The sequence below is a fragment of the Lygodium microphyllum genome, chromosome 1 (assembly GCF_053477565.2).
Source record: "Lygodium microphyllum isolate KBCC chromosome 1, Lygodium_microphyllum_v1.1.10, whole genome shotgun sequence".
NCBI classification, from domain to species: Eukaryota; Viridiplantae; Streptophyta; class Polypodiopsida; order Schizaeales; family Lygodiaceae; genus Lygodium; species Lygodium microphyllum.
This window is the reverse complement of record NC_141135.1, coordinates 10,101,515-10,128,369: the sequence shown is the minus strand read 5'-3', so window position 1 is coordinate 10,128,369 and position 26,855 is coordinate 10,101,515. Positions and strand designations below refer to the sequence as shown.

At 41.4% G+C, this 26,855-nt stretch overlaps 2 protein-coding genes across 2 annotated transcripts in view; both read left to right on the top strand.

The window, feature by feature from the left end:
* GLB1 (nitrogen regulatory P-II-like protein) overlaps window positions 1–23,335 on the top strand; it is a 144,250-nt gene extending 120,915 nt beyond the window's left edge. Inside the window, exons 5-8 of the mRNA XM_087668349.1 lie at window positions 17,037–17,104; window positions 22,855–22,924; window positions 23,015–23,050; window positions 23,148–23,335. Coding sequence (XP_087524475.1) covers window positions 17,037–17,104; window positions 22,855–22,924; window positions 23,015–23,050; window positions 23,148–23,215 — 242 coding nt within the window. The 3' untranslated portion in view covers window positions 23,216–23,335. The remainder of the gene's footprint in view (window positions 1–17,036; window positions 17,105–22,854; window positions 22,925–23,014; window positions 23,051–23,147) is intronic.
* LOC148040833 (uncharacterized) lies at window positions 17,119–22,843 on the top strand. Its single transcript, XM_087668465.1, has 3 exons — window positions 17,119–18,743; window positions 18,895–18,951; window positions 19,028–22,843. The coding sequence occupies exons 1-3, from the start codon at window positions 18,577–18,579 to the stop codon at window positions 19,209–19,211; spliced, it is 408 nt and encodes a 135-aa protein (XP_087524591.1). The 5' UTR covers window positions 17,119–18,576; the 3' UTR covers window positions 19,212–22,843.
* Window positions 23,336–26,855: the final 3,520 nt, after the last annotated feature.

The window sequence follows — 26,855 nt, the reverse complement described above, 5'->3', positions numbered from 1 at the left end:
TACTTGAGATATGGTATACTGTGCCTTGATGGGGATATAGTGGGTTGCTTTGGTGAGCTGATCCACTATCACATAGATGCTATTCCAACTCTTCTTGGTCATGAGCCAACTAGTAATGAAATCCATTGCAAAATGTGTCCATTTTCCCTCAGGGATAGGCAACGGCTGCAAGAAATTGTTAGTAGTCATGTGTTTGATGTGGTCATGTCTTGCTTGTGAGTCTCAATTTGAGTCAAATGGGGACATTAGGAGCTCTGACATTGTATTTGTTTGCCATTTTATGTGTTTTAGACACTTTATATAGAGGCATATTAGTGCATTTCTTTTTGTGCACTTTTGGCTATTTTTAAGAGGTTTGACCACATTTAGGGTTTTCCCTCTTTTTCACCTATACATAGGCAGCCTATCCTCCCACTCTTATTATCCATCATTGATCCTTCGTGATTAGCCAGCCCTCCTCATTCTCTCATTCCCTTGCTACCGTCTGGCGCCCATAGTGATGCCGCATAGAGCTGCGTGTTGGGCCTGATTGTTGTAGCCTTGTTCCTTCAGTCATTGCAGTCACATTGTTCCTTCTCTCTCTTGTGTTCTCTCTTTGTCTCCTTCTTCACTGAGCCAGATGTCTATGTTGAGGATTCTTCTATAGGAGCCACTTTTGTGACATGTTTGCTGGAGAGTGGGCTATCTATACTCCATTCCCCTTCTTTGTGCAGGACCCTTCGAGGCAGCTTTCTATAACCGCACCCATTCCCGATTATGCACCATTTATTCCATTGGTTTCATCCCACCCCCCACCATCTCCTTTGGTGGTTCCCTCGTACCTCCCATGTCTTTTAGAGGGAGACGATATTGGTGATGCGGCTGTGGATTTTTTGGCTCTCCTTGTTTCAGAGGGGGCTTTCCAGGATTGTGAGGAGTTTCTTTAGGGTTTCCACTTTAGGCCTTTCTTTTATGCAGCTACCTCTTTTCTTCGTTATTGAGCCAACATCCGATGCTGCTTGACCCTTGGTCCCTGTTGTTTCTATGCATCTTCTGGCGCCTTCGATTGTTCCTCGCTATTGTCTCATAGTTGGGTCAAAGCCTTGGCTCACCATGTCTCGACTGGAGTTTTCAGGAGTGATTCGTTTGAGGCCTCTCCCTTTTCTTTGCCCTTTGGTGGCCTTCCGTTTGATTGGATTTTTCCTATGACGGGGTTTTGCTCCTTGGTTGGCTATCTTCATTGACAGACTTCATTGGTCTTGACACTCTTCTTGCGACCCTTGGATCTGCATCCCTTCCGTCACATCTTGGATTTGAGAGAGTGTGTTAGCAGTTGTGTATCTGGTGTGGTCATCTCTTGCTTGTGAGCCTCAGTCTGAGTTAGATAGGGACATTAGGAGCTCTGATACTGTATTTGTCTTTCATTTTATGTGTTTTAGACACTTTAGATGGAGGGTACATTAGTGCATTTCTTTTTGTGCACTTTTGGCTATTTTTTAGGGGTTTGATTACATTTAGGATTTTTCCTCTTTTCTGTCTATAAATAGATAGCTTGTCCTTCCACTCTTATTATCCATGTTTGATCCTTCCTGATCAGCCAGCCCTCCTCATTATCTCATCCCTTTGTTACCATCTAGCGCCCACACTGATGCGTAGAGCTGCGTGTTGGGACTGATTGTTATAGCCTTGTACCTTCAGCCATTGCAGTCACATTGTTCCTTCTCTCTGTGCGTTCTCTCTTTGTCTCTTTTTTATCTTTGTGTTTACTTTTCTTTTTTCGTTGCGCACTCTCACACAAACCCCTTGACTTAAGAGTGCTATCTTGTTTTGTTGGCATGGCACACATCTAGATACAACATCCTTAACATTTTGATATAGGCCCTTCCATTGGAAACTCTTTGCAATTCTATCGTAGGTCTTAAAGATATCCAGATGACCAACAATAGGCAAAGAATGCATCTCTTCCATTATTTTCTGCGTAAAGGAAAAGGCATGAGGGATTACAATCTTGCCATGTGACCATATGAGGCCATTTTTGAGTCGATAATGAGAGTTCAAGGTTGCCACCTACCTTCTTTGATTAGGAGTCAAATTTGGCTGTGATAGAAAGTACTTGAGCACGTGGTAGTTACTTTTCACTCTAAACCAGCTGCCATAGAGATAATGGTGCTACTTCTTGATAGCATGAAGGATGGCTAGCATTTCTAAGCCATAATCATGCATTTGCATCTCTTTTTCGTTCAGTTTGTGACTTTCAAATGCAATGGCACCATGTTCTTGCAACATGACAACATCTATACCCCTTTCACTAGCAGCATATTGAATGGTGAATTCTTTTGAGAAGTTTGGGCAAACAAATATGGGGCCTGAAGTAAGCAATTCCTTTGTCAGATGGGAGAGGATCGAGGTGCAGCTGAAGTGCAGTAGACAGTGTGAGAGTGAGAGACAGAGTTGAGCACGACACCCAATGCAATAGTACTGAATAGAGTGTAAGCTGAAAGTACAAATGATAACCCTTATACCTTAGAGTTATAAGGGGCTGTTCACACCCGAACACAGTAAGTGCCCGTAAGTGTGCACCACAAGCACATACAAAATAGTACACATAATCTGGGGGAAAAAACCTCTCCTACCGAGAGTAAAAAGTGCCCCAGTGTCCTAGTGATCACCCGCACACTCCCATATGAGCGTAGGCGTAAGTAAGGCGTGTGAGATACCCAACAAACCCCCCTGGAGTGAAGAGTGATCAAGTGTACAAGGATCATCCGCCACCAAAGGGCGTCAAATTCAAAGCATCGCGAAATGCTTCAAATTTGTCTCGTGGAAGAGCTTTGGTGAAGATGTCTGCCACATTGCTGGTGGTAGGACAGTAGACAAGGCTGATATCACCTGCATGTAGCCTCTCTCTGACAAAGTGGTAGTGAATCTCTATGTGTTTCGTGCGAGCATGAAACACAGGGTTCCGTGCCACTGCAATGGCACTCTGACTGCCAGTATATAAAGGAGTAGGCTCCGTAACAGATACATCCAAATCAGCAAGTAAGCGTCTAAGCCATACGCACTCAACTGCAGTAGTGAAGGCTGCCTTGTACTCAGCTTCACATGACGACGTGGCAACAGTGGATTGTTTCTTGCTAAGCCAAGAAATGCATGACGAGCCAAGAAAGAAACAATTGCCACTAGTGGAGTGACGAGTATCAAAATCACCAGCCCAATCAGAGTCACTGTAAGCATGTAACTGCAGTGGTCCCCCCTTGGCATAAAGCAATCCAAGAGCTCTAGTACCCTGCAAGTAACGAAACACACGCTTCACAGCTTGCCAATGCGACATACGAGGCTGATGCATGTACCTGCTCAAAACTGAAACGGCAAACTGTATGTCTGGCCGAGTGTGGCATAGATAGATGAGACATCCCACTGCTGGAGCATAAGTATGGATATCAAACAAATCACTGTCATCATGTAATGACAGTTTGAGCCCAGGTTCCATGGGTGTACAAACTGGCTTGCAATCTTGTAAGCCAAACTTCTCAAGAAGTTGCCCAATGTACCTTGACTGACATAATCCAATGCCTCTAGCATCATGTACAAACTGGATGCCCAAGTAATAATGCAAAATACCCAAGTCAGACATGTCAAAAGTTTGCTGTAAATTATTTTTGAATGCTGAAATCTGATCAGCATGTGTTCCAGTGAGCAAAAGGTCATCTACATATAGACACAAAATCAGCATGGATCCCCCCTCTTTATGTACATAAAGGGTAGACTCAGATGGGCTGTTTACAAACCCCTGACTAAGCAAGAAAGCATCTATCTTTGCGTACCAAGCTCGTGGAGCTTGTTTCAAACCATATAGAGCTTTTTTCAGCTTGCATACTAAATTTTCTGAGCCTTCAACTGCAAAACCAATGGGCTGCTGTACATACACTTCTTCCTGAAGTTCCCCATGTAAGAATGCAGTCTTTATATCCAGCTGATGCACTTTCCAACCAAAATGTGCAGCCAAGGCAATCATAGACCGAATGGTCGTCATACGGGAGGTAGGAGCAAAGGTCTCCTCATAGTCAATGCCCTTTTTCTGTGCGTAGCCTTTAGCTACCAGCCGTGCCTTGTACTTATCTATGGATCCATTTGCATTCCTTTTCAATTTGTAGACCCATTTCGTACCAATGGCACGCTTGCCAACTGGCAAAGACACCAAATCCCAAGTATGATTTTTATGAATAGAATCCAATTCAGCTTGCATGGCTGCCATCCAATGCACACTATGTCGTGCATCCTCAAAACATTCAGGCTCCTCATTATCATGAGTACATGCTGCCATAACAAACTCCATGGAATGTGCTGAATCATGCAGTCGAGTTTGCCTTCGAGTACGACCAGCCAAGGGTGTTTCCAAATGACTATCTCTCATAGTCTGCGTGTACCATCTAGGCACCTGTCTTGCTTCCTGACTGTGTACAAGTTCCTGCTGAATTTCAGTTTCAGCAATGTGCTGATTTACTGCATGTTCCATAGGAGCAGCTGGCTGAACATTAGGTTCATTTGCTGAAGTACCAGCTGAATCACCAAATGTGATGGGCAGCAGCCCTTCAAAGACATCACGGGCAGCCTGATATGTATCAAAACCAGCCAAGGATAATTCTGATTTTTCATCAAATACAACATCCCTGCTGACAAAAACCTTCTTGGTCACGGGATCATAGAGTCTGTAGCCTTTGCTTTCGCTGCTATATCCCATAAAGATGCATTTTACAGCCTTGTTGTCCAACTTCTTTCGAAGTACCTGTGGAATATGGGCATATGCAAGACACCCAAAAGTACGGAAGTGGCCAACAGAAGGTTTGCGGCTGTGCCAAGCCTCAAAAGGTGTGACGGTTTTCAAGGCCTTGGTAGGGCATCTGTTCAAAATGTGGCAAGCGCACATGACGGCTTCCATCCAAAAACTATGAGGCAAACTCTTTGCCTTCAGCATACATCTGGCCATCTCCATGAGTGACCGATTTTTCCTCTCTGCTACTCCATTCTGCTGTGGAGTATATGCAGTAGTGTACTGATGGATAATGCCCTTCTGCTGCAAATAAGAATTCAGCATAGAGGACATGTATTCCCCCCCTCAGTCCGAACGGAGAGTCTTAATCTTGCAACCAGACTGAGTTTCCACAAGTGCACTGAAAGCCAAAAATGCATCATACACTTCTGACTTCTTTTTCAAGCAGTAGACCCAGCACAAACGTGTAAAGTCATCAATAAATGTTACAAAATAGTAACAACCACCCAATGACTGTGTCTGCATGGGCCCACAAACATCCGAATGCACAAGCTGCAATCTGGCTGTTGCTCTAAAAGCAACATCACGGGGAAAAGAGAAACGATGCATTTTCCCCAAAATGCAACCCTCGCATAAATGCTCAGGAGGTCTCTCCAAGAGAGGTAATCCATCCAACATCTGAGTACGCTGTAATAGCATCAAGCTGCCATAGTTTACATGCCCCAAACGAGCATGCCATAACTCTGCCTCTAACATAGCAGGAGTAAGAGTGGATGTCAAATATGCAGACTGATCTACCGAAAGAGCATCCAACTCATATAACCCATGACACAGAGAACCTGTCAAGACCAATGTCATGTGTTCCTTGTCACGGACCATGCAACGGTCATCATCAAAGGTGACCTGCAAACCACAACGTGCCATAGAAGAAATGGAAAGCAAATTCTTCTTAATGCCAGGCACATACAAAGCATCCTGTAGGCGGAGAATAGAGCCATCAATGGCTGTAAGCTGAATCTCCCCAATACCACGAACAGGGTATGATGCATTATTAGCACACTGAACAGACTTCCCAACGGGAGGTGCACCAAGAGAAGCAAACAAATCTCTACGAGATGTGATATGCCGTGAAGCACCACTGTCAAAGAACCAAGTGTCAGCATCTTCTGTAGAGCTAAATGCTCTATCAGCCCAAGAGACATCATAACTGCAAGTGTAAAAACAATAGTCCCTGTCTGCAACAAAGGACGCGGACTCACTAGCAGTGGAAGGAGCTTCAGAAACAGACATCCCTGACTCCTTCTTCTTCTCTTTGGCGATGCGCTTCCTGCACTCAGTGATGTAGTGGCCAGGCTTCTTGCAGTAATGGCATTTTCCTTTCTTGGCTTGCGTGCCCCCCTATTTCTGACTTGTCTGTGAAGTGTTACTACTACCAGAACTCTGCGAAGCATTTTTCCCTTGGCTGTTTTTACCCTTCTGCCTTGACATAAAAGCCTGCTCAGAGGCTATACCATCCACACCACTGTTCCGTCTAGTTTGTTCTTCCTCTAGAAGCAAACTGACAAGCTGAATGAAAGTGATGGGCTCTTTCGAAATCCTCATAGTGAGGTTCAAGGCAGTATGAAAAGCCAAGTAAGAGGGAGCCAGTGAATTCAATGTCGTAGAAATCAGCTGCGCATCTGAGTAGTACTCATCCACATTCATGAGTTGCTCCCGCAAGTCCTGAATTTTGTTGAGATGATCCTGCATAGAATCACCCTCATTCATCTTTAGAGTCTCTAGCTCTTTCTTCAAGAAAGAGATGCGAGTCTCATTCTTTCCTGCAAACATCTGCTCCAATATCAACCAAGCTTCTTGTGAAGAAGCTGCTGAACGAATATGAGGAATGATAGAACGCTGAACTGCCAATGCAATCAGCGACATAGCCTGTGCATCCCGTGTATCCCAAGTTTTCTGAGCTGCAGTTCTTGGGGGAAGTGGCTGAGCGGGGTGAGGTGGAGGGGGCTGAGGTTGCCCTCTTGCACGTCCTCCTGGAGGAGGAGTAGCGGGAGCCACAACTCCCGGTCGTGCTTCCTCTCCACTGACATAATCCCACAAATTTTTTGCCACTAATACATTCTTCATCATGAAAGACCAAAGGGAATAATTGTTCCCATCCAATCGGTCTTCCTTGGACACATAGGTGAATACATCTCCTCCCTGATTTGCCATTATTTCCCAAAAGGCAATAGAGCAATGTCAATGCAGTACGGGCTGGAAATCTGCAAATTTCCAGAAATTGCAGCAAACACAAGTCTGCAATTAATGTGCAAAGGGTACTCTGTCACAAAAACTGTCACTGATGCACGCTTCCCAAGGTGCAATTAGTGCTCAGCAGCACTAAAACATCAAAAGCCCCAAAATTTTCTGCCCAAGATTTCTGTCACAAATGTCTGTTACAAAAGCCCCAAAATGTGCATTCAATGTGTCACAGACAGACACAGCACGTTTCCCAATGTGCAAACAGTGCAGTGCAACACTGTTATGAATAAATCCCCAAAATTTTGCCAAAATATCTGTCAAAAACAGTCGGTCTGTGACTGTATCAGCAGTTTAAATGCATCTGTCCTCCAAATACACAAAAGCCCCAAAATTTTCTGACCATTCAGTCAGAAATTTGCATGAAATTTACTTTTCCAGTAAATCTGTGCCAACTGCGTGTGAACCGCCGCTTCCAGAAATTTATTCTGGGCTGGAATGACAATAATTTTGAAAATTTTACCTGGGCGTGCAGAGCAGACTGGCGTGTGGTCAAAACGGTGGTCTGGCGGGCGTCGTTTGACGAAGTGGGCAGGACGTTGACTGGCGGGCCAACGTAGAAGGCAGCGACGTGGACAGGGCAGGCGACGGGCTGCTGACGTGGAGTTTAAAAACGGCGACAGGCGGGCTGTTGTCAGACTTGCGGGCTGCACGTGACGTTGACGGGCGGGCGCAGGTCAGTCGCGTGTGACGGGTGGACTGACGGTGGTCTGACGGACACGCTGGGCAGGTGGCGCTGGGGGCGTCTGCAACCAGCGCGCTGGGCAGAGAAGGCTGCGCCTGGACTGAAGACGTCTGCAGATTTGGACGACTGTTGACGGGCAGGACTGAGCTGCAAGTGACGTGGCTGCTGACGAAGGTACAGGCTGCACGTGCTGTACCAGACAGGTACTGACGAGCTGTCAGTGCTGACGCAAGTCCTCGGGAACCGAACAGAGCTGCTGACCAGCTCTGATACCAAATGTCAGATGGGAGAGGATCGAGGTGCAGCTGAAGTGCAGTAGACAGTGTGAGAGTGAGAGACAGAGTTGAGCACGACACCCAATGCAATAGTACTGAATAGAGTGTAAGCTGAAAGTACAAATGATAACCCTTATACCTTAGAGTTATAAGGGGCTGTTCACACCCGAACACAGTAAGTGCCCGTAAGTGTGCACCACAAGCACATACAAAATAGTACACATAATCTGGGGGAAAAAACCTCTCCTACCGAGAGTAAAAAGTGCCCCAGTGTCCTAGTGATCACCCGCACACTCCCATATGAGCATAGGCGTAAGTAAGGCGTGTGAGATACCCAACATCCTTTAGTTGGTTGAAGTTGCAATTAGCTAGAGCATCCCAAAAGGCCTCCTTCTTCACCCTATCAGTCAGGGATGCTACAATTGTTGCATAATGGACAATAAATCTCCAATAGAAGAAGGAGAGCAAGAAACCCATGTGAAGAAGTGATATTAGATGGTATTGACTAATCCTTGACACATTGTACCTTTTTGAGATCAACCTGTATGCCATTCTCACTCATAATGTGACCCAAGTACTCTACCTTAGTTTGCATGAATATGCATTTGCTCTCCTTTATAAACATTCTATGCTCCCTTAATATGTCAGATACCCTCTTGATGTGGAGTAAGTGATCTTTCAATGATTTATTTTTAATGAGAATGTCATCAAAGAATACAACATAAATTGAAAAAGAAACGGATGTAAGATCTTATTGGTGAGGCTTTGAAAAGTAGTAGGGACATTTGTGAAATTGAATGGCATTACAAGGAAATTGTAAATTCCTTGATCAGTGCGAAATGCTACTTTTATCTCACCATTTGTCCTCATGCATATCTGACGGTAGCCAAATCTTAGATCAATCTTTGTACTTTGCTCCTTTTAGCTCATCGAGCAAGTCATCAATCTTAGGTATAGGGTACTGGTTCTTAACTGTGATTTTGTTCAAGTCCCTGTAGTCAATGCACATCGTGAACGATCCGTCCTATCCATCCTTGGAACCCTTGATATGGTTCAATAAGTCCTTAATGACATCTTGAGATAGTACCCAAGCACTTACTTTGCAACTTCTTCGCGGTCACACTTTGAGAGCATGTAAGGTGGCTTGCTCACTGGCTTTGAACGGGGCTCCAAGTCAATAGGGTGATCCATTTGTCTTTTAGGCGGGAGGGCTGTAGGCATTTGGAACAAATCCTTGTACTCCAAAAGATTTTTCAATGCTGAATTCTTGGCCAAAGTTGTGGACTGATCTGTGACCTCTTTGTTTAAATGCAGCACAAATATTCGAGAGCATTTCTTGAATTCCCTTTTGAGTTGCTTGGGTGTAATAAGCTGAAAATCTGCATTATCTTGAATTCCATCTAAGCATATGAGCTATCCATGCATAAGAAACTCCATGTAAAGTTGAGAGAAATCCATGGCAATCTTACCCAAGTGCTTTAGCCAATCAGAGCCTAGAATAACGTCAATTGACCCATATCAAGTGCAATCAAGTCCACAATTGACATATAATTTTCAGCCAAGCATAAGGGTACTTTAGAGTATCTGAGTACTAAGTTTCTAATCATTGTTTGTCACTTGCACTTTTAGGGGCTGCTATAATTTAGCGGGAAAGCATCTTAAACGATCCATGGCTGTTTTGTTCACAAAACTGTGAGTGCTACCACTATCCACAAGAATAAAGACATGTTTTTCATTTATGCTCCCTTGTATTTGCATTGTACTTGGACTTCTAGAGCTTGTCCATGTATCCATAGAAAGCATATGGAAGTGCTAGCATGAGGGGTTATGCTAGAAGCAATTTTGACCAGTTTATGAGGCAAGTGTCTATCTAGATCGAAGGGAAAGTCATCCTAGGGATCATAGAGCTGTTCTGGGCCCATATCCTCATCATAATCCTCATGACCAGTATGTATCATAGCATCAGGATCTTCATATTCTTTTGCCACATCTTCCAAGTTATACATACTATTGAGCTTAGCTCTACGATAAGCACATTTAGATGCACGATCCGTGGTGTATTTTTTCCCACATTGAAAACACAAATCCTTTTCTTTATGCTCTCTAAAGAGGTGCAATGTGATGAAATTTGGCCCCCTTGTCTGCCTTGGGCTTCTTGGGACTATTTTCAACTTGTTTTGTCTTACTTGATATCCTAAAATTTGGTTGCTATTTTGAAACATTAAATAGCAAGTAAGTGGGCATTTTACGGCTGTTGTAAGGCATGCTACTTTCCCAATAAGCACCTTTTTGAGGGCTTTGTCTAGCTAGAGCTTTTTGCCGTCTAAACTATGCTGAAATCCAATATATTTTTTGTATTTATGGGCACACCTTTTGGCTAGCTCTATTGCTTGGAAAAGTGTAGTGGGTTTTAATGCCATTACATTAATTAAATGGTTGGATAATGCTGAAAAACGAAGTTAGAAGGTTGCCACTTGGCAAAAATGCCCATGCAAACTAAGAAAACGTTTTTGGGGGCTAGGTCTTAGCCATTTAGTTTGTTTATAACTTTGGGGAGAGAGAGAGAGAGAGAGAGAGAGAGAGAGAGAGAGAGAGAGAGAGAGAGAAGAAAGAAAGAAAGAAAGTTATATTAACGTCTACAAAAGGCCAAGTTGGCCTATGAGTCCAAAAGGTTACATACAAAATGTCTGGGAAGTTATTCAAGTCCCAGTAAAGCTACTATCTAGTGTTATGGTAAACTAGGTGAGTAGGTACAAAATGGTATACAGACTCGATACAATCGAGATGCGCTTCAAGTGCAATGTGGAACTGCTCATGGAGCGTGGTCATCCTAAGATGTCCCACATGGGCCTATCTAGCATGGAGAGGCTGAAGCGGTGGGGTATGGCTCCCCGGTGGCACTTAGAGAGAGAGAGAGAGAGAGAGAGAGAGAGAGAGAGAGAGAGAGAGAGAGAGAGAGCTGCCGGTCCATTTTGTGATCAGAGAACAACAATTTGCTGCAGAAGATAACCATCTGGGGGCCTCAACAGGCAAGTTACAACAGGGAGTTGCCTTTTAGAGGCTAGCAATAGTATTGCGCATTCCGGAGATGCTTGGCAGTAGGTGATTGTATTAAATGCAGGCTAGAGCAGGCAGTAGGCAGAATTTAGGGTTTTCTTGCGAAGAAAATCAGATTTCTCTCTCATCTTGTCTTTCTCTCACCTTCTCCAATCCATTCTCCGGAGATCTCAGCATTTCTTAGCCATTTTGAGCAGATCTCAATCAAATTTGGTAGATAGCAAAGAGATCTTTGCTGTAAACCCTAAATTTTTGCAGAAATTAGGGTTTGACAGCCACCTCGGGACTCGTGCCAATTGGTGAAGGCATCATACACTGAATTTAGTGCTTGAAATTTGTATAATTATCAGGGAATTCAGATGCTAGCCCATTCATTGTCATTTGGGGCAGCATTTGACCAATTGGTGGTTCCATTTATGCAAGTCCTGGGTTAAAAGTCAAGGGGCAAATTGATTGCTGATTGTTGCTACAGCAAAGGAGATTATGAATCTTAGCTTGTATTGATTCCATTAGTAATCAAGTTAAAGAAATATCAAAAGGGGCAGCAGTTTTGGGGCGAAGAAGGTGTCCAATGTTCGAGATTATGTGCAATTTAAGTTATGTTCACTGGCTGATTGTTGTAACTAAGTGCTTGATTAGGGAATACCACCCTTTCCAAGAAGGAAGGTTGATTATAGACGGTCAACATTGTACATGGTTTTGTCTCATAGACAAAATTTGACCTCAGAAGACATTAATCTCTCTCTCTCTCTCTTCCCCAAAATACACTGATGTGTTAGCCCTCAGGCATAGGCATTAGGGGCACATGCATATGCAGATATAGGAGATGAGTGTTTGGGTTGTAGCCAAGGTCCATGTGTCTTTGTGACATTACTAGTTGATCCATGTACATTAGGCTTTATCACTCCTAATTGTATCAACCAGGGATTTTTGTTAGCTTTTAATTGTTTAGTTCTTAGCTTTCATTTATTGTCTATTTACATTTATAGTTCTTTTGAGACAGTTGTATCGTCACATAGATCGTTGTAACTCATGGTCTCATAGGCCACTTTGGCATTTGTAGACGTTACTAAATCATTTCATCTTTCTCTATCTTCTCTAGACCCTACTGACACTACTCGCCTAGTAGAGATAGAGCTACCCCGCCAAATACCATTCCCTCTACACAGTGGAGTCACATTGGATAGAACCATTTCACTTTGTCGAGCACGACAACCCATCTACTAGGACCACATCCAAGGAGGTTGCACCACCGTCGGATTAGAGTAATCATCACAAGACACCAGAAACTTACCACTAGGCACATTAGTTGAGCAATTCGAAACCACAACAAAGCTAATAAGATTTGCAAATCTTGAGATCAGTTACAACGTATAGTCTCTCCACCACAATTTTTGTAAATAGTTCTATCTCATTAGGAGTTTCTTTTGATTCAACCAATGGGACAATACTAGATATGGTTTAACTCTAGCATAGCCCCATTGTGTAGCTACCCTTAGCATTGTTTCATAGGCCACTTATTTACTATTCTCTTCACCTTACTGATGATAGAAAAAACTACCTCAGAATGAGACTGACCACAAGGCACAATCACCAAATGATAATGTTTCTTCCACAACAACCACTCAAGCCCAACAACACCTACCACAAACAGAACTCTTGTCTAATCCCAAGGACACACAAGCTGAAGCTTTATTGAATGTTCCACCAAAATCAGCTGATCGTATCAGCTAGACAAGTTTTACAAAGTCTGACTTGTCTCCAAGCTTGAAACCCTCTTATAAGAGACCCTTCATCTTGGAACTAGTGGCTAATATGGCGGTGGATACGAGTGAAGATATCATCACATTCATTAAATGACTTGAAAATACCACCATCACCTTATTCACTTCAGCTATGAAAGGCAGGATCTAGATCTCCTACATGAGAATATGGCTATGAAGTCACTACCTTGCTCATGGGAGGATTTTATATCTTGTAGATACAGTTTCTAGACTTACAAATCTTTCGATGCTTAGATGAACCTTATACTAGGATGCATTTTTGTTTCACCTTATAATGAGATGACATTTGGACATAGATGTACTTTGGTCTTGTCTCATAGGCCAGATTGGCCTTTTGTAGATGTTAATATTTCTTTCTTTCTTTCTTTCTCTCTCTCTCTCTCTCACACACACACAGACACAAAATTAAGTGTTCGTATGAAATAATGGCCAATTAGTACTTATGCTTGACACATTTTCATAAATGATGTATTGAAACTGGATGTTGTAGAGGAACAACACATTTTTATGTTGACTCTCGAGTATTACCATTATGTGGATAAACATATACCATCTCAAAGCTAGTTGGGACAGGTTGCAAGGTGATTTAGAGTGCACGAGTGGGTGTGAGGCTTGCTTATCTACTTGAGAATCTAGGAGGTATTACTACTTAGGGATACACTACATGCTTTGGCACTTTATTGAATTGATAATTCTATTAGGCTTGTGTTTAATAGCTCCTGTCATGGGGATGTGTATTTTTATTGTTCAACTTTGGCATAATTAAGTTGTGCACATGTGAAATATAAGTTAAATTTGGCAAAATGACAGGTCCAAAACCCGAGTTTTGCAGTGGGAATATTGTCAAAAGTTGTGACAAGTCATGCTAGATAGTGACCCTTGCTTATTTTATAATCTTTATACAAGAATTTCATGGTTAAGTACTATATATCTAGTCTATATATTTACATTTTCTAGAGGACATATAAACTCCCTTTTAATGCAAATATTAGCCACTCTTGTATAGCCAATGGTGCATGATTATGTGTATATACAACTCTCTTTTTTTGAACAATTTCAAAAGTTGTGACAAGTCATGCTAGACAGTGACCCTTGCTTATTTTACAATCTTTATACAAGAATTTCATGGATAAGTACTATATATCTAGTCTATATATCAACATTTTCTAGAGGACATATAAACTCCCTTTTAATGCAAATATTAGCCACTCTTGTATAGCCAATGGTACATGATTATGTGAATATACAACTCTCTTTTTTTGAACAATTTCTACCATGATTGTGATATGGTGTTATGCTGAAATATATAAAATAGTTGATACCATGTGTGATTTGCCTCCTCCAACAAACCCAGAGAAGTCCTCAAGTAGTCGACTAAAATTCATATCCATGCACATCACTATCCTCTCTCCCCATGGGAAACCTTGGACTTAGTTGAGCATGGGAATCTCAATTCTACTTCACAAGGGAAGCATGGACAAGTCACCCCTAACAGCAATCTAACATCCACCTAAGAAAGGTCACTTTGTAATCAATCAAAGGTAGGAGTGAGGTTAACACCACACTTGGTTCAAAGAGAGTGAGAGACGGGGGAGAGTGTAACTTGATCCCCCTACCCATAAGGTAAAATCTCAACTCTGGCCCCCTAAAATGATGTTAAACCTAGTAACTAATCATATAATGAAGTTGTTACTTATATGAAGCAATTTCTAACATTATGGTCTTGTAAATAATCAAATTATTGAAATGTGTTATTAATGATTGATAGAATAAAAAATGTACTAAGGTCAAATGTATCAACATTCTTTCAGGTTCCTTTGATTAGACCATATTTAGTGGTTGTTCTAGCTATCATTGACTTATTAGATGAGAAAGAGAGGAAATTCCTACTCAAATAGGTCAAGCCAATTGAGTTTAATAGTGAAGGAATGAAGATGGAGATAAGTGTCGAAACTTGGATCGAGAAGATGGAGGATTAGTACTTGTGGCTGCTTGTTTCCATTTTCGGTCTAGAGCATTAAATGGGCCCTATGAAATGACTTGTGGTGTCATTTGGGCTAGCCACAAATTAGAACATTAACGCTATAGACTAAGGCCAAATGGAAGCTAAAACTTTCAAGTTCAAAGGGATTAGCACATTAAATGTAGATAGACGGTGGCCAATTAATGGGCGTGGACAAGAGGATAATTAATTTTCAGCCAATAATTAATTGCTGGAAATTAAGTCTAGAGGCTGAGTTTCACATTAGAAGCTGTGCCACTTGGCAGCTAGGCAGAGAACTTGCCATGCAAATTGGAAGATTGCTGTTTGAAGGCTGCCTAAGGTTGTGAAAGCCATTTTGAGGGTAGATACCAGCTGAGAGAGAGGAATCAGCCATCAGAGAGCAGCTAGAAGTCAGATGCTAGCGTCCAAGGAGTGCCAATCAGCAAGTGACAGCAGTCAATAGCTAGGCGACTGCTCCAGAGGCTGTCTAGGCAGCAAATGACAGCATTTCTGCTGCCAGAAATCAAGTGCCAGCAGATTTGGGGCAAATATTCTGCAACAGATGATCAAAATTTCACTCTCCTCAGCCATCTCTCACTTCTTTGACAAATCTCTCAACCATTCCCAGGATTTCTCAACAGTTTGAAGGTGGACGGGATTGTTTTTGCTCTCAAAACCCTAATTTGCAGTAGTAAAAATTAGGTTTTCTCAGCAACCTTGGAGTTTGTACCCATTGGTTGAAGACCTGATGATCAGAGTAGCAGCTGTAATTGCAGATATTGCAGCTGATCTGAGTGGGAAAACTCATCTACATTTCATTTGGTGTGCGTGCAAGTATTCTCAATTCAAATTGTGCCCAAATTTGTTATTAGCAATGAAGGGCAAGTTGAATCTTGATGATGTTGGTCATTTGTGCAGCCCAAAGTGTTGGAATTTGTCGAGAGATGAGCCTATATCTCCATGTACTATGAATTCAAGCAATAAAAGGTAAAGAAATATTTTATCCTTGCCTCTTTCACTTCATGCGATGGACTGCTCTTTGGCACATATGGCAGACTAGAAATGCCTTTAATTTGATTCGGCCTTAGGTATCCGTGGCCATGTGAGACGAGTGCGAGGCTTGCTATTATGGTAGATTTCTTCTATGATTTGAGTTGGCCTCATTATTGGAGAGGTGGCTGTTCCATGCATGGACATTGTTCGCTCCACCCTTGCTCTACCATCTTCATGATCCCCTTCCTTCGTTTTTATGAATTGTTGCTGGATAACTTTTTAGAGAGTTTTTGTTCATGCATTGTGTTTTTCTGTTAGCCTTTTGGCTTCATGATAGCTATTGCCATTTTTTATGGTTGGTCTGAAGGCCTGATGTATTCTTGAAAATGCTATGATTGTGCTAGGTTGGCCAAAAGGCATGATGTAAATATTTCTATACATTAATTCAAACTTCTTCACACACACACACACACACACACACACACACACACACAAAAAAAAAAACGATGATAGGTTTTTGGGGTCAATCAAGTGTCGACTGTTTGAGATTAATGTGATAAGGTATTTATTTCAGATTTATGAATTTTATGCCTGCTGTAGATTGTGCTAAATCAGGTCACCTACTACCCTAAATGAGATGGAAGGCTGGTTTCAGCTCCCTTGAGCAAATAGCCACATGCCTACAAGCTCATAAGGCAAATGAACAATGGAGCTTGATCACACTGGATCATCCTACTAGGTGATTGTACCAAGGAGGAGGGTTGATTGAGTGTTTGAGTGGGCGATGGTTTGGACTTTCATGAACACACGATGTGAACATAGGTGTCCAACCATTTGATACACCTAGCAAGACTTGAATCCACACCCTCATCATTATAGCCCAAGTTTTAACTGCTAGGCCATCAGATTTGGACAATGCTTCCTTTTCCTTTCATGCATCGGGATTATCTATTGTCTATCTCTGATGTGGATGATTTTTATCCAGCATAATAGAATTTCTTCTTTTGAAAATTTGTTTCACAAACTCACATATTACAAATGGACCAAAATGGCGTTGAAATCTTACTCGCTTATAAATACTACACCCATAATTGCACCAAGTATAAAAGTCATTGTGGTTCCTAATAAAAGCTAGAAAATGTAACAAGCTTGCATAGGTTGATTTTGTTTCTAATTCATTTAGATGTAACGCTTTGTTCAATTATTGTAGGTTCGGAATTCTCGGAGGACAACTTTGTGTCTAAAGTTAGGTTGGAGATTGTGGTCTCTAAAGACCAGGTACATTCATGGAAACTATTGATCATCAAGACGCTTTATTTACATGCTATTTTTTGTGTTATCAATATATCAGTCTCTTTAAATTTTTTAAAATGTTATCTTTACAAAGAACTTGAGATTGCAAACACACCCGCCCGACCTCCTTTTTTCTTTTTTTGTGCTACTTATGAAATTCCTATTAAGTACCAAAACTACAAGAGTAATCCCTACACATAGAATTTCTGAGATATAGAGGTGCAGTTCTTAGCTGTTATTTTGTTGTATATCTCATGGGTTGGACACCTCTAGGCTTCTTAGATGGCCACTTATCTTAGGCTGGGTGGCTTATCTATTGTGCTAGATGCTTGCTTTTATGGCTGATCACTGTCTTAGAGGTGCCATTGCTACCGATGGTTATTTATAGCTGCCCCTCCTCCATCTCATCATCTTCGCATCATCTTGCATCTGGTGGAGAGAGGGACAAGGTGTGCTGGAGAGGGTCAGCAAGAGTTGTTTGAGGTTGGACTTTGATCGCATGTCACTTATGGATTCCATTGCCTATTCTTGAAATCATCTTTGAGTTCTCTATTCTTATGTTCAATGTTTTTTCTGTTCTTTCTGTTGAGTGCTTCTGCTTCTGTTGCACAGTTTAACATGGTACTTGATGTCTAGAATCCTAGATTCTAGTGCTGCTTTATGTGCATTTTGTGCTATAGGAGTTTGAGTGGTTGCTGTTGCAGATTTCAGAGAGGGATAAATTGCATTTTGTCCTTTCATGGCCTGCTCTCCACTTGGGTGGCCTGCTGATCTGAGCTGAACAGGATCGTGTCATCTTTCCTTCTGTCTCAGCTGTGTATTTTCCTGGTTGGAGCTGTTATCCCTGTGTTTTTTATCTCATCATCATATGCTGTTGGATGGCCTGTTTTCTAGCTGAGCCAAGTGTTCTCGAGGCTGTGAGCTGTTTCCTACCTTCGGCTACCTGCAAATATATGCTTTTTTGATGGCTACACTGGTGTTTCACTTGTCTATCTGATGTTTTGATCTGAACTGCTGTCGAGTACTGCTCCTACCTCTTCTACACCTTGTGTTTGCTTTTTACCACATCTCCACACTCGTGCTTTTTAATCAGCTCCCAAAGAGGGTACTCTTGTGTTGGTTTTTGTACTTGTTCTAAACTCACTCGACTGTTGTTTCTATTTTCTGTGATACTTGTGTGCTTGTGGTGTTGCGTGAACTTTGAACTCTCGAACTCTTTTGATTGTGTCTCGGGTACTTGCCCACTCTTTCACATCAGGTATCTCTCCTTTCTCAGTATTACCTTCAATCCCTTATGGCTCCTCCTTGTACTAACTCTTATGACAAGCTCCATGCTCTTGATTATTGTACTAGGAGTGTTGTCATGTAAGTCTTGGTTTGTGCAAAAAAGACTCTAGTATATCATCTTTGGTTAGCCCATCAACCTCAATGATTGTCATTGCCACTCTTTTCTTGGGATGAAGATGACTTCAAAGTTCAAAGAAGTAGTCCTTGATTGGGACACGAACAATGTTATAGCATATGCGGGGCTTTTCTGCTTCATATCCAAAGAGGTCTCCTATGGAACAACTTCAAAGGTGTGGTCCAAGATTCAGCTCATGTATGAGGCACGATCCACCATGAGGTGCGTTTCTTTATGGTTAGCTTCAAACCCTTTTCAAGAGTAGGGAATCCATGTAGGTAATTCTTCAATGGGTCACCTCTATTCAAGACTAGCTTCTCAACATTTTATGGCTTTACTTGATGCCTACTTGGTGGGGATTTTGCTTTACAAGCTTCTTGAGTATGATGGTGTGGCCAACGCATTTCGGGTGTAGACTTCTAATGCATTGGTAAGCTTTTAATACATGATGTGGCCAACGCTTTTTGGGCTTAGACTTCTAACACATTGGTAAGCTTTTAATACAGGATCTCCATGTTGATTGAGTATGGGTCTACTTTGAGGTTGCAAGGGAGGTTGCCTTCATCTTGGAGTGGCTATTCAAAAGCACTCCTTAGTGGAGAGAAGGACAAGAAAACGGGGAAGTGTTACTTTCGTGGAAAGAAGGGCAATTCCAATCAAGTGGCTAAGGCTGCTTACCATGACCCTTAAGTTCAAGAATACAGAATCCGCGTAGGCATTTCTTCAACAAATCACCACTATGTTAGATATACTCAATACCTCAATGTTGTAAGGTGCTGCCAATGATCCATGGTTCCCAAAGTTCCAAGGCCTCCATCGTGTGAAGGACCATGATTATCTATCGTTCACTTTGTGAGAGTTTATCTAACGTTAAGGTCTCACCTAGAATCTGTCAAGATTGCTATCTGAGCTTCACAGTGGAAGTACACAAGTAGGACAAAGCTATCATTGTATCACTCTATTTGCAATTAAAGAAATGTTAGTATTTATCTAACTTGTGTACTTTTTTTTGCCTTAGATTTGATTTGTTGTGCCGTGTTAACTTTTACACACTATCCTAGACCAAGTTTGCAAAATTTCCATGGCTTTACTAGAGGCACACTAGGTGGGGACTGTGCTTTATAAGCTCCTTGAGTATGATGGTGTGGCCAACATATTGTGGGCTGAAGACTTCTAACATACTGGTAAGCTTTCAGCACATGACCTCCATGTTGATTGAGCATGAGTTCTCTTTGAGGGTGCAAGGAGATTGCCTTCTTCATCTAAGAGTGGCTATTGGAAAGCACTCTTGAGTGGAGAGAGGGGAAAGAAGGGGAAATGCTACCTTTGTGGAAAGAAAAGGGATCTTTGGCATTCTCTATAGAGGTTGCAAGACACTAGTAGTTGCAAAGAACTAGGAGGTGCCCAAAATCTAGGGTGGTTCCATGTCCTTGTTCCACTCTAACTCTGATTGCAATCAAGTGGCTAAGGTTGCTAACCACGAAACGTGTTCTAGCACAAGTGATGTTGTTGCCCCTCACAAGTTCTTAGGCTAGAGAGGGGCTATGAGAGGGTGGTGGTATTCGTCAATTATTCGGTGGTCTTGAAATCTTCAGCTTGTTGTCACCCATCCTAGCAGCTGAAATGCTCATCAAAATATGACTGCTGTGAAAGCAAACTAGAGAGATAGTAGGGTTTGTAGGGAGAAACACAATGTGTATGGAAAACACAGAGAGAAGAGAAACCCAAAAAGACAGAAGAAAAATATGATGAATGGTGAATCATTGAATCAGGTTGATACAGTGGAGCCAAAGTTCTGAAGATAATTGCATTGACCTATCTGAATCAGCTGACAGCACTTGCTAGGGAATCTGCATAGTGAAGGGAGTGAAACGCAGTCCTTCGACAGTAGGATATTGAAGGTCAATGCTGAAGGGTGAAGGAAAGGACAGCTAGCTGTGGAGGGAGCGAAATGCAGTTGTTAGGAGCTGTCAGAGATGAAGGATATACTGAAATCTCTCCGAGATGATGGCTGCTATCAAGGAAACTGTTGGGTAGCCAGCTGGAGAAAAAGACACAAGAATATATGATAAGAGATCTCTTCGTGTAAGTGGCTGCAGGCACGGCCAGCCCTTTGGGAGTGAAGAAAAAACAAAAACTCAAGTACCTGATGTAGGGCTGATAAAGAGGGTGTAACCTGTTGTAAATGGCTTGAATCTGTTGCAAACAAAGCGTGATGATGATGCTAGGTGAGGAGGGTTAATGCCAGATGATGTAGGCTGCAGAACACTAGGTGGAGATGGATCTAGAAGCCATGAACCGTAATGTCCTCCTTGCGGGGTGTGAACGGCAGTGGAGATGATGGAGAAAGGGGAGAAGAACATGGAAGAGAGTGATAGAGTGTCAGGAGGAATGACTTCCCTCGAATGATTGTGTTTGTCATGTTTGCACACTTTGTGTTTTCTCAGCAAACCCTAGTGTATCCTTGCAGCCAGACATGAGTTGATTGTGTAATTGCTCAGCTTCCTGTGATCATGTTTGTGTTCAGTCAGCCCCAAAAGTATGCCCGAGTGTGTATTTGTGTATTCTATCCAAGTTTCCCTTGTCCTGATTATTGCAGTTTTATGCTCAGCCCTGCCTGTACTGCTGCATTTTAGCCAGTTTATGCATCACCTGTATTGTTGCACATCCTATGCTGCTGTAGTGCTCAGGTCCAGGTTGCTGCATTTCTCACCAGTATGGAACTGAAAGTGGTACATAGATCCAGGTCTAGTCACTTGTGCATAGAAGGATAGGAGAGGTGTTGAGCATAGATAGTAGAGGAGACTCTTGCAGAGACTTGATTGGGATCCAGGAGAGGGTTGGAGAGGCCTTATACCCATTTTCCATCAGTCAACCAACTTATGGCAGAGAATTCAGATTAGCTTATAGATATGGCTCATAATGCGCAGAGTCTTTCTAACATTGCGTGGCAGGAGAGCATTGAGGCTGTAAAGCCAGCAAGAAATATCACAGCAGTCGACGTCTAGAGAGCTTATGTACCCTTGGAGGCAGATGGGAGGCATTACATGGCCCTTCTAGAGCTCTTTTTTGCAGTCATTGTACTAGGCATTCTCCTACTGGCTCCGTGATCTTCGTATTTTGATGCTTGTCATTGAGGTGTCTTTGATAAAGTCTTATTTTCTGGGAAAGGGAAGTGGCAGCTATATGGTATTAGAGTTTCACAAAGGTTCAAGCCTGAAGATTTTTCCACTCCAGCCTGCAGAGTTGTGGACAAACTTTTTGGTGTAGTTGAGTATCCCTCAGATATATTGCACATGTCCAGATAATGCAGCTATGCCTTCCCTATTCCATGACAGCATGTCATGTGTGTCTGTGGCATGTGGGTTGAATAATGTTATGTTTAGAGGGCTTGGTTGACAGGCCTCATTCCTGTCAGAGGGATTCCCTTTGCCTCCTTTAAAAGATTCCCATATGATGAAAGTGTGGGTAACGCCTAGATACAAGGCAAGTAGCTGGCGCACAACTGTGAGGCTGGTAACTGGTTATACACCAAGGAATGGACACCCACTTTGGAAGTTGTTAATCAATGAGAATGTTTATTGAGGGGTTGGGTGTCCACTCTCCTTTTCACACATGAGAGGATGTGACCTGTTGTGTATGCATTGAAGTGGACCCACTTTTGGACAGGGTTTACAAAATCAATTGTAGAGAAGTGACAGACCATGGTCCAGTGTTGAGTCCTATAAGAGCAAAAAGAAAATATTAAAATGGATCCTTAAGAGTAGGATAGTTAGTTCTTGTCTAAAGGGACTAGAAGTATGGAAAATATGCTATTCTGGTTGTACAGAATTAAGAACCACTATTAGTGACTGGTGCTTATCTATCCATGGCTGGGAAAAAAGACGAAACTGTTGCTATCATTACCCTATCAATCAGTAGGTTATCATCAGGTGTAAGTGAGAGGGGGAAAGAACTCGTAAAAATTGCCTGAGTGGTACAAGATAGGAAACTCTCAAGTCCCGGTCTGAGAGAGGGTCCACCCATAGTAGGGGGTTATCCATCCCTCGCCCACTTTACAAAGTGATGGACAACGGGTGCAAATTTTGGACGTACAGCCGATTACAAAATTTGTATATTTATGATTTTTCACTTTTTTACTAACTGTGTCCTTTCGGTGCCTAAAGGTGCTGCAAGCCCACACCCCAGGCAGGGCTTAGGTGTCTGTGACTCAGTTTGCAACTGCCCTAAGTATTCATTCATTTTGCAACACCATGCTTTTCTCTAGCTGGTTAAGCCTTAGCTTTGTATAGACTCCTATGTAAGAATGCCATGGCTTTGTTCATGTTCGCAGGTCGATACAGTTATAGATACCATTATTGATCAGGCCAGGACAGGTGAAATTGGAGATGGAAAGATATTTGGTGAGCATTGCTTGTTTGGCGAGGCTCTTTTTACAATTTTCATGGTGATTGCTTTTGCAAAAACTAAAATTTCTCCTTTTCTTGAAGCAGTAATTCCAGTTGCTGATGTGATCCGGGTTAGAACAGGTAAATGATGCAGCTTCTGCAAAGAGCGGAGGTGTTCTTTTGGTCATTTTGGTGTTCATGCATTTAGGTGCTTATCTTTTGATCGTAATTTTGTAAGGTGAACGAGGATTGAAAGCAGAGCGAATGGCTGGTGGGAGAGCTGATATATTATCACACACTGATTGAAAAGGATTTATCTAGACTCATTGGCAATGTCTATCATCTAGTGCAATTTTGTGAGAACAAATGGGTCGCAGGTGCAATGCTGGCTTTGTGTAATGCTATAAAGCCTTCTATATTGAATTGTACAGGTTTTCACGAGTCTGCAGGGGTGTCTAGGAACCTAAAGTATTCCTCAACTTCAGCTTTTTCTGTCCAAAAGAAGTAGACAGCGTTTTGCAAAGGTTCGTCAGATGGGTTTGAATATATGCAGAGCTGAAATTCTGTTGTTATTGGGAAGCTCAAGTTCCTGCAAGATCGTTACTAAGGAAAAATTAGGATGCATCCATTGAGTTACTTGAGACAGCAATGCCGATGCCTTGACATCTTTATTAATAAATCCATTGAGTTACTTGAAACAGCAATGCCAATGCCTGTAATCAACACCCAGAATATGCCGATAAGTTCTCAAGACTAGCTTGGTTCTGGAGTTATGTGGTAAAAATCTGGGGATTAGGGTAAAGGGGCCGGTAGTGTGGCAGCTAACCAGCGACCCTCAAAATCTTCCACAAAAGTTCAACTCACCACCTCTTTCATAAGGCATATCAAAGGACCTGGAAAATGACTAGAAAGGTGCAGGTCATTCCTTAGTGCTTGTTAACTTTACCTAAATAGCTAGAATGGTAGCTCAATATAAATTTGATTCAATATCTTTGAGCCTCAGGTGACCTCAGCCTTACATTGCAAATGCAAGTAAGTTGTCAGGCACTCGCAATTCCTAGTTGCAGGCATCTGAATAGTGGCTACAAATCCAACAAGATTGCAACAAAAGCCAAATCCAACCCCATATGCAATGAAAATGTGGTTTCCAAGATTAGACAAGCTCTTTACAATTCCTTATACTAGTATGCTTTCATGGGCTGTTGTGTGAAAAACCACCTTGGTGTTATTAAGAACAGTTGTATTTTCCCCTCAAGCACAAGCAAGATCCCCTTAACCATTACCATAGCATGCCTATATACAGAATGCTAACAAAGCCTCTTGTATACAAGTAGGAGTACTTAGGAAAGAGAGTATATTTTGTAGTTGAGGATGGAGGAACTTAGGTAAAGATCAAATTCATCTAGGCAATTATTGGTCCACCATCCAAATAAAAAGGCATGCTATGACATCCAAGGAAGAGTTGAGATATCACATTATATCTATATGATTTCAAGGTAAACTTCTTAGATGTTCTTAGAAGTGGACAACTTAAGCACATATTTTGAAATTTGCCAACATTTGAGAAGCACATCAAAGTTGGACAGCTTATAGTCCACCAAAAGTTAAAAACTATTATTGAGAGTTTAAACAATGCAAAGTTCCTCACTTGGTCCCATATATTTCCTTGTTTCCTCAAATATTAAACTAAGAAACCATCTTACATTTTTGTTTCTTTGTATGTTGATAGCTTGTCCATCAATGAAGATTAATAGTTTCTCCAGCTCTCTCTCTCTCTCTCTCTCTCTCTCTCTCTCTCATATCACATCAAAGAGAACAATGTGTATTATATCAAGTCTCTCCATTAGAATTCATACAACTAAAGTTGAGTTGTGCCTTTTGGTACTATTGGAAAAATGGTTCTCCTCTTATGAGCTTCATTTAAAGTGCGTAAGGATATGTTTTGCCCCAAAATATATTGGGTCTTGCCTATTTTAGTGCACAAAAACTACATCTGCTAGTTAGTTACGAGCATGAATGGGAATCAACAACGTGATTCTCTAATGTATAGAAACAATATGCATCATGTGATGATTGTGATTACTTGCTTGGGTTTTAACTCCAAGTTCAAACAATTAACTTACTTGTTAGTCATAAGCATAGAGATGGGACAAACTCCAATATTGGATTGTGACACCAATATTGGATTGTGACACAAAAATTTGAAAAGTAAGAATATATCAAAAGCCACTCTCTACAATTTGGCTAACTTTTGGTACTGACAAGTTCATAAAGTGCATGCATGTCTTTTTGAATGGCCTAAAGCTTTGATGCTTGACCTATAAACTTGAGATAACCACAAATACAATCAAGTAATGAATGATTTACAAAGTGCCTCTAAACTTGCAAGTACATACCTCAATTGCTATGGTGAAACATCTTTTGCGTGGCTCAAACATCTTAAGCTTCATGTTTAAACTTCCATGGTCTTCTTAAAAAATAGAAAAGAGAAAAGACTTTGGATCGTTTGCCATTGCTCTTTCAGTTTGGTTTAATTTTTTCTTTAAGAACCTATTCCACCCAACCATCACCCAAGCATACTCTAACATGCAATGCTAATGAATGCGTGAAAGAGCTTTTCGGGCATGCTATTGAAGAGTACTTCAATTAGGTGAAAAAAATCATAAATAGAACAAGTACAGAAGATCATCTTTGCTCTAGCTTTTTGCAAGATTCTTCAATGCTCCATTATTTTTCTAAGAAAGCTTGTAATCCAATTTCTTCATTTTTCTCATAAGGAAAATTCAAGTGCTTGTAATAAGGATCATAATGGCCGTTACCTTTGGCAAACCAACATATAGTTGTGCTTAGTAGAACATTAAGAGACCAAATTTTATTTCCTTTCAGTAATGATGAGAATGATAACCAAGTTTGCAATTTTCTCCCTAGTAAATTTGTTGTGTTCAATAAAGCTCAAATGAGGAAGATAATGTATACTCCTCTCCATATATTTACAAATACATTTTATGTGTATGATGCATTGAAGACCAAGTTAGATACTAAAAGTGGAAAGTGTACACACAATTCCTTGACTAGTGTCTAGTACATCTATACTTTTGTTGTGGCTAAGTGAGGTCTCCAACCTCTAAAGGGCCTCTCAAACCTACAACGTGGCCCAAACCTAATTTGAATGTTGAAAGTCCACACACACACACACACACACACACACACACACACACATTGAATCAAAGAGACCATGTTCAACCTTTAGTCCAACAACCTACATCCTATGAGGAAAAAATGAAAAGCACCTCTAGACTTGCAATACCTCAATTACAATGGACAAGCATATTCTTTTGCATGGGCTAAACCTTTTGAACTTCATTTGTAAACTTCATGCCCTTTTTTGTAAAACCAAAAAAGAGAGAGAATTTGTACCATTATGCATTGCTTGTAAAGTTGGGCTAATTATTTCTTTCAAGAACACCCTATTCCACCCAACCATCACCTAAGCATACCATAATGCACAATGCTTTATAAATATGTGAGTTGGCTTTTTGGGGGTAAGCTATTTAAGAGCACCTCAGTTAGGCAAAAAAACAAATCATGTAAAGAGCAAGTGTAGAAGAACATCATTACTATAGTTTCTTTGCTACATTCTCCAATGCTCCATTATTTTTCTTTAAAAAATTGCAATCAAAATTTTTACTTTTTCTCTTAAGGAAAATTCAAGCATCTCCAATTAGCATCACAATGGCCTTTACCTTTGGAAAGCCAACAATATCACCGTAGTTAGTAGAATATTTGGAGGCCAAAGTCTATTTACTTTTATCTTTAAACTTTAGAATCATAATTAAATATGTAAAATTTCTCCCCAATAAATTTTGAGTGTTTGGTAAAGTTTAGATATGGAAGATGATGAATACTCCTCCCCATAGAATTACAAAGACAATTTGCGTGTATGATG

Bases quoted from the DNA above. Each gene is read 5' to 3' on its own strand.
- LOC148040833 (XM_087668465.1), top strand. From the start codon at position 18,577: ATGAAGATGACTTCAAAGTTCAAAGAAGTAGTCCTTGATTGGGACACG. The intron at 18,744-18,894 runs GTGCGTTTCTTT...TTGCTTTACAAG, and splicing joins GAGGCACGATCCACCATGAG to CTTCTTGAGTATGATGGTGT. The intron at 18,952-19,027 runs GTAAGCTTTTAA...CTTTTAATACAG, and splicing joins TGTAGACTTCTAATGCATTG to GATCTCCATGTTGATTGAGT.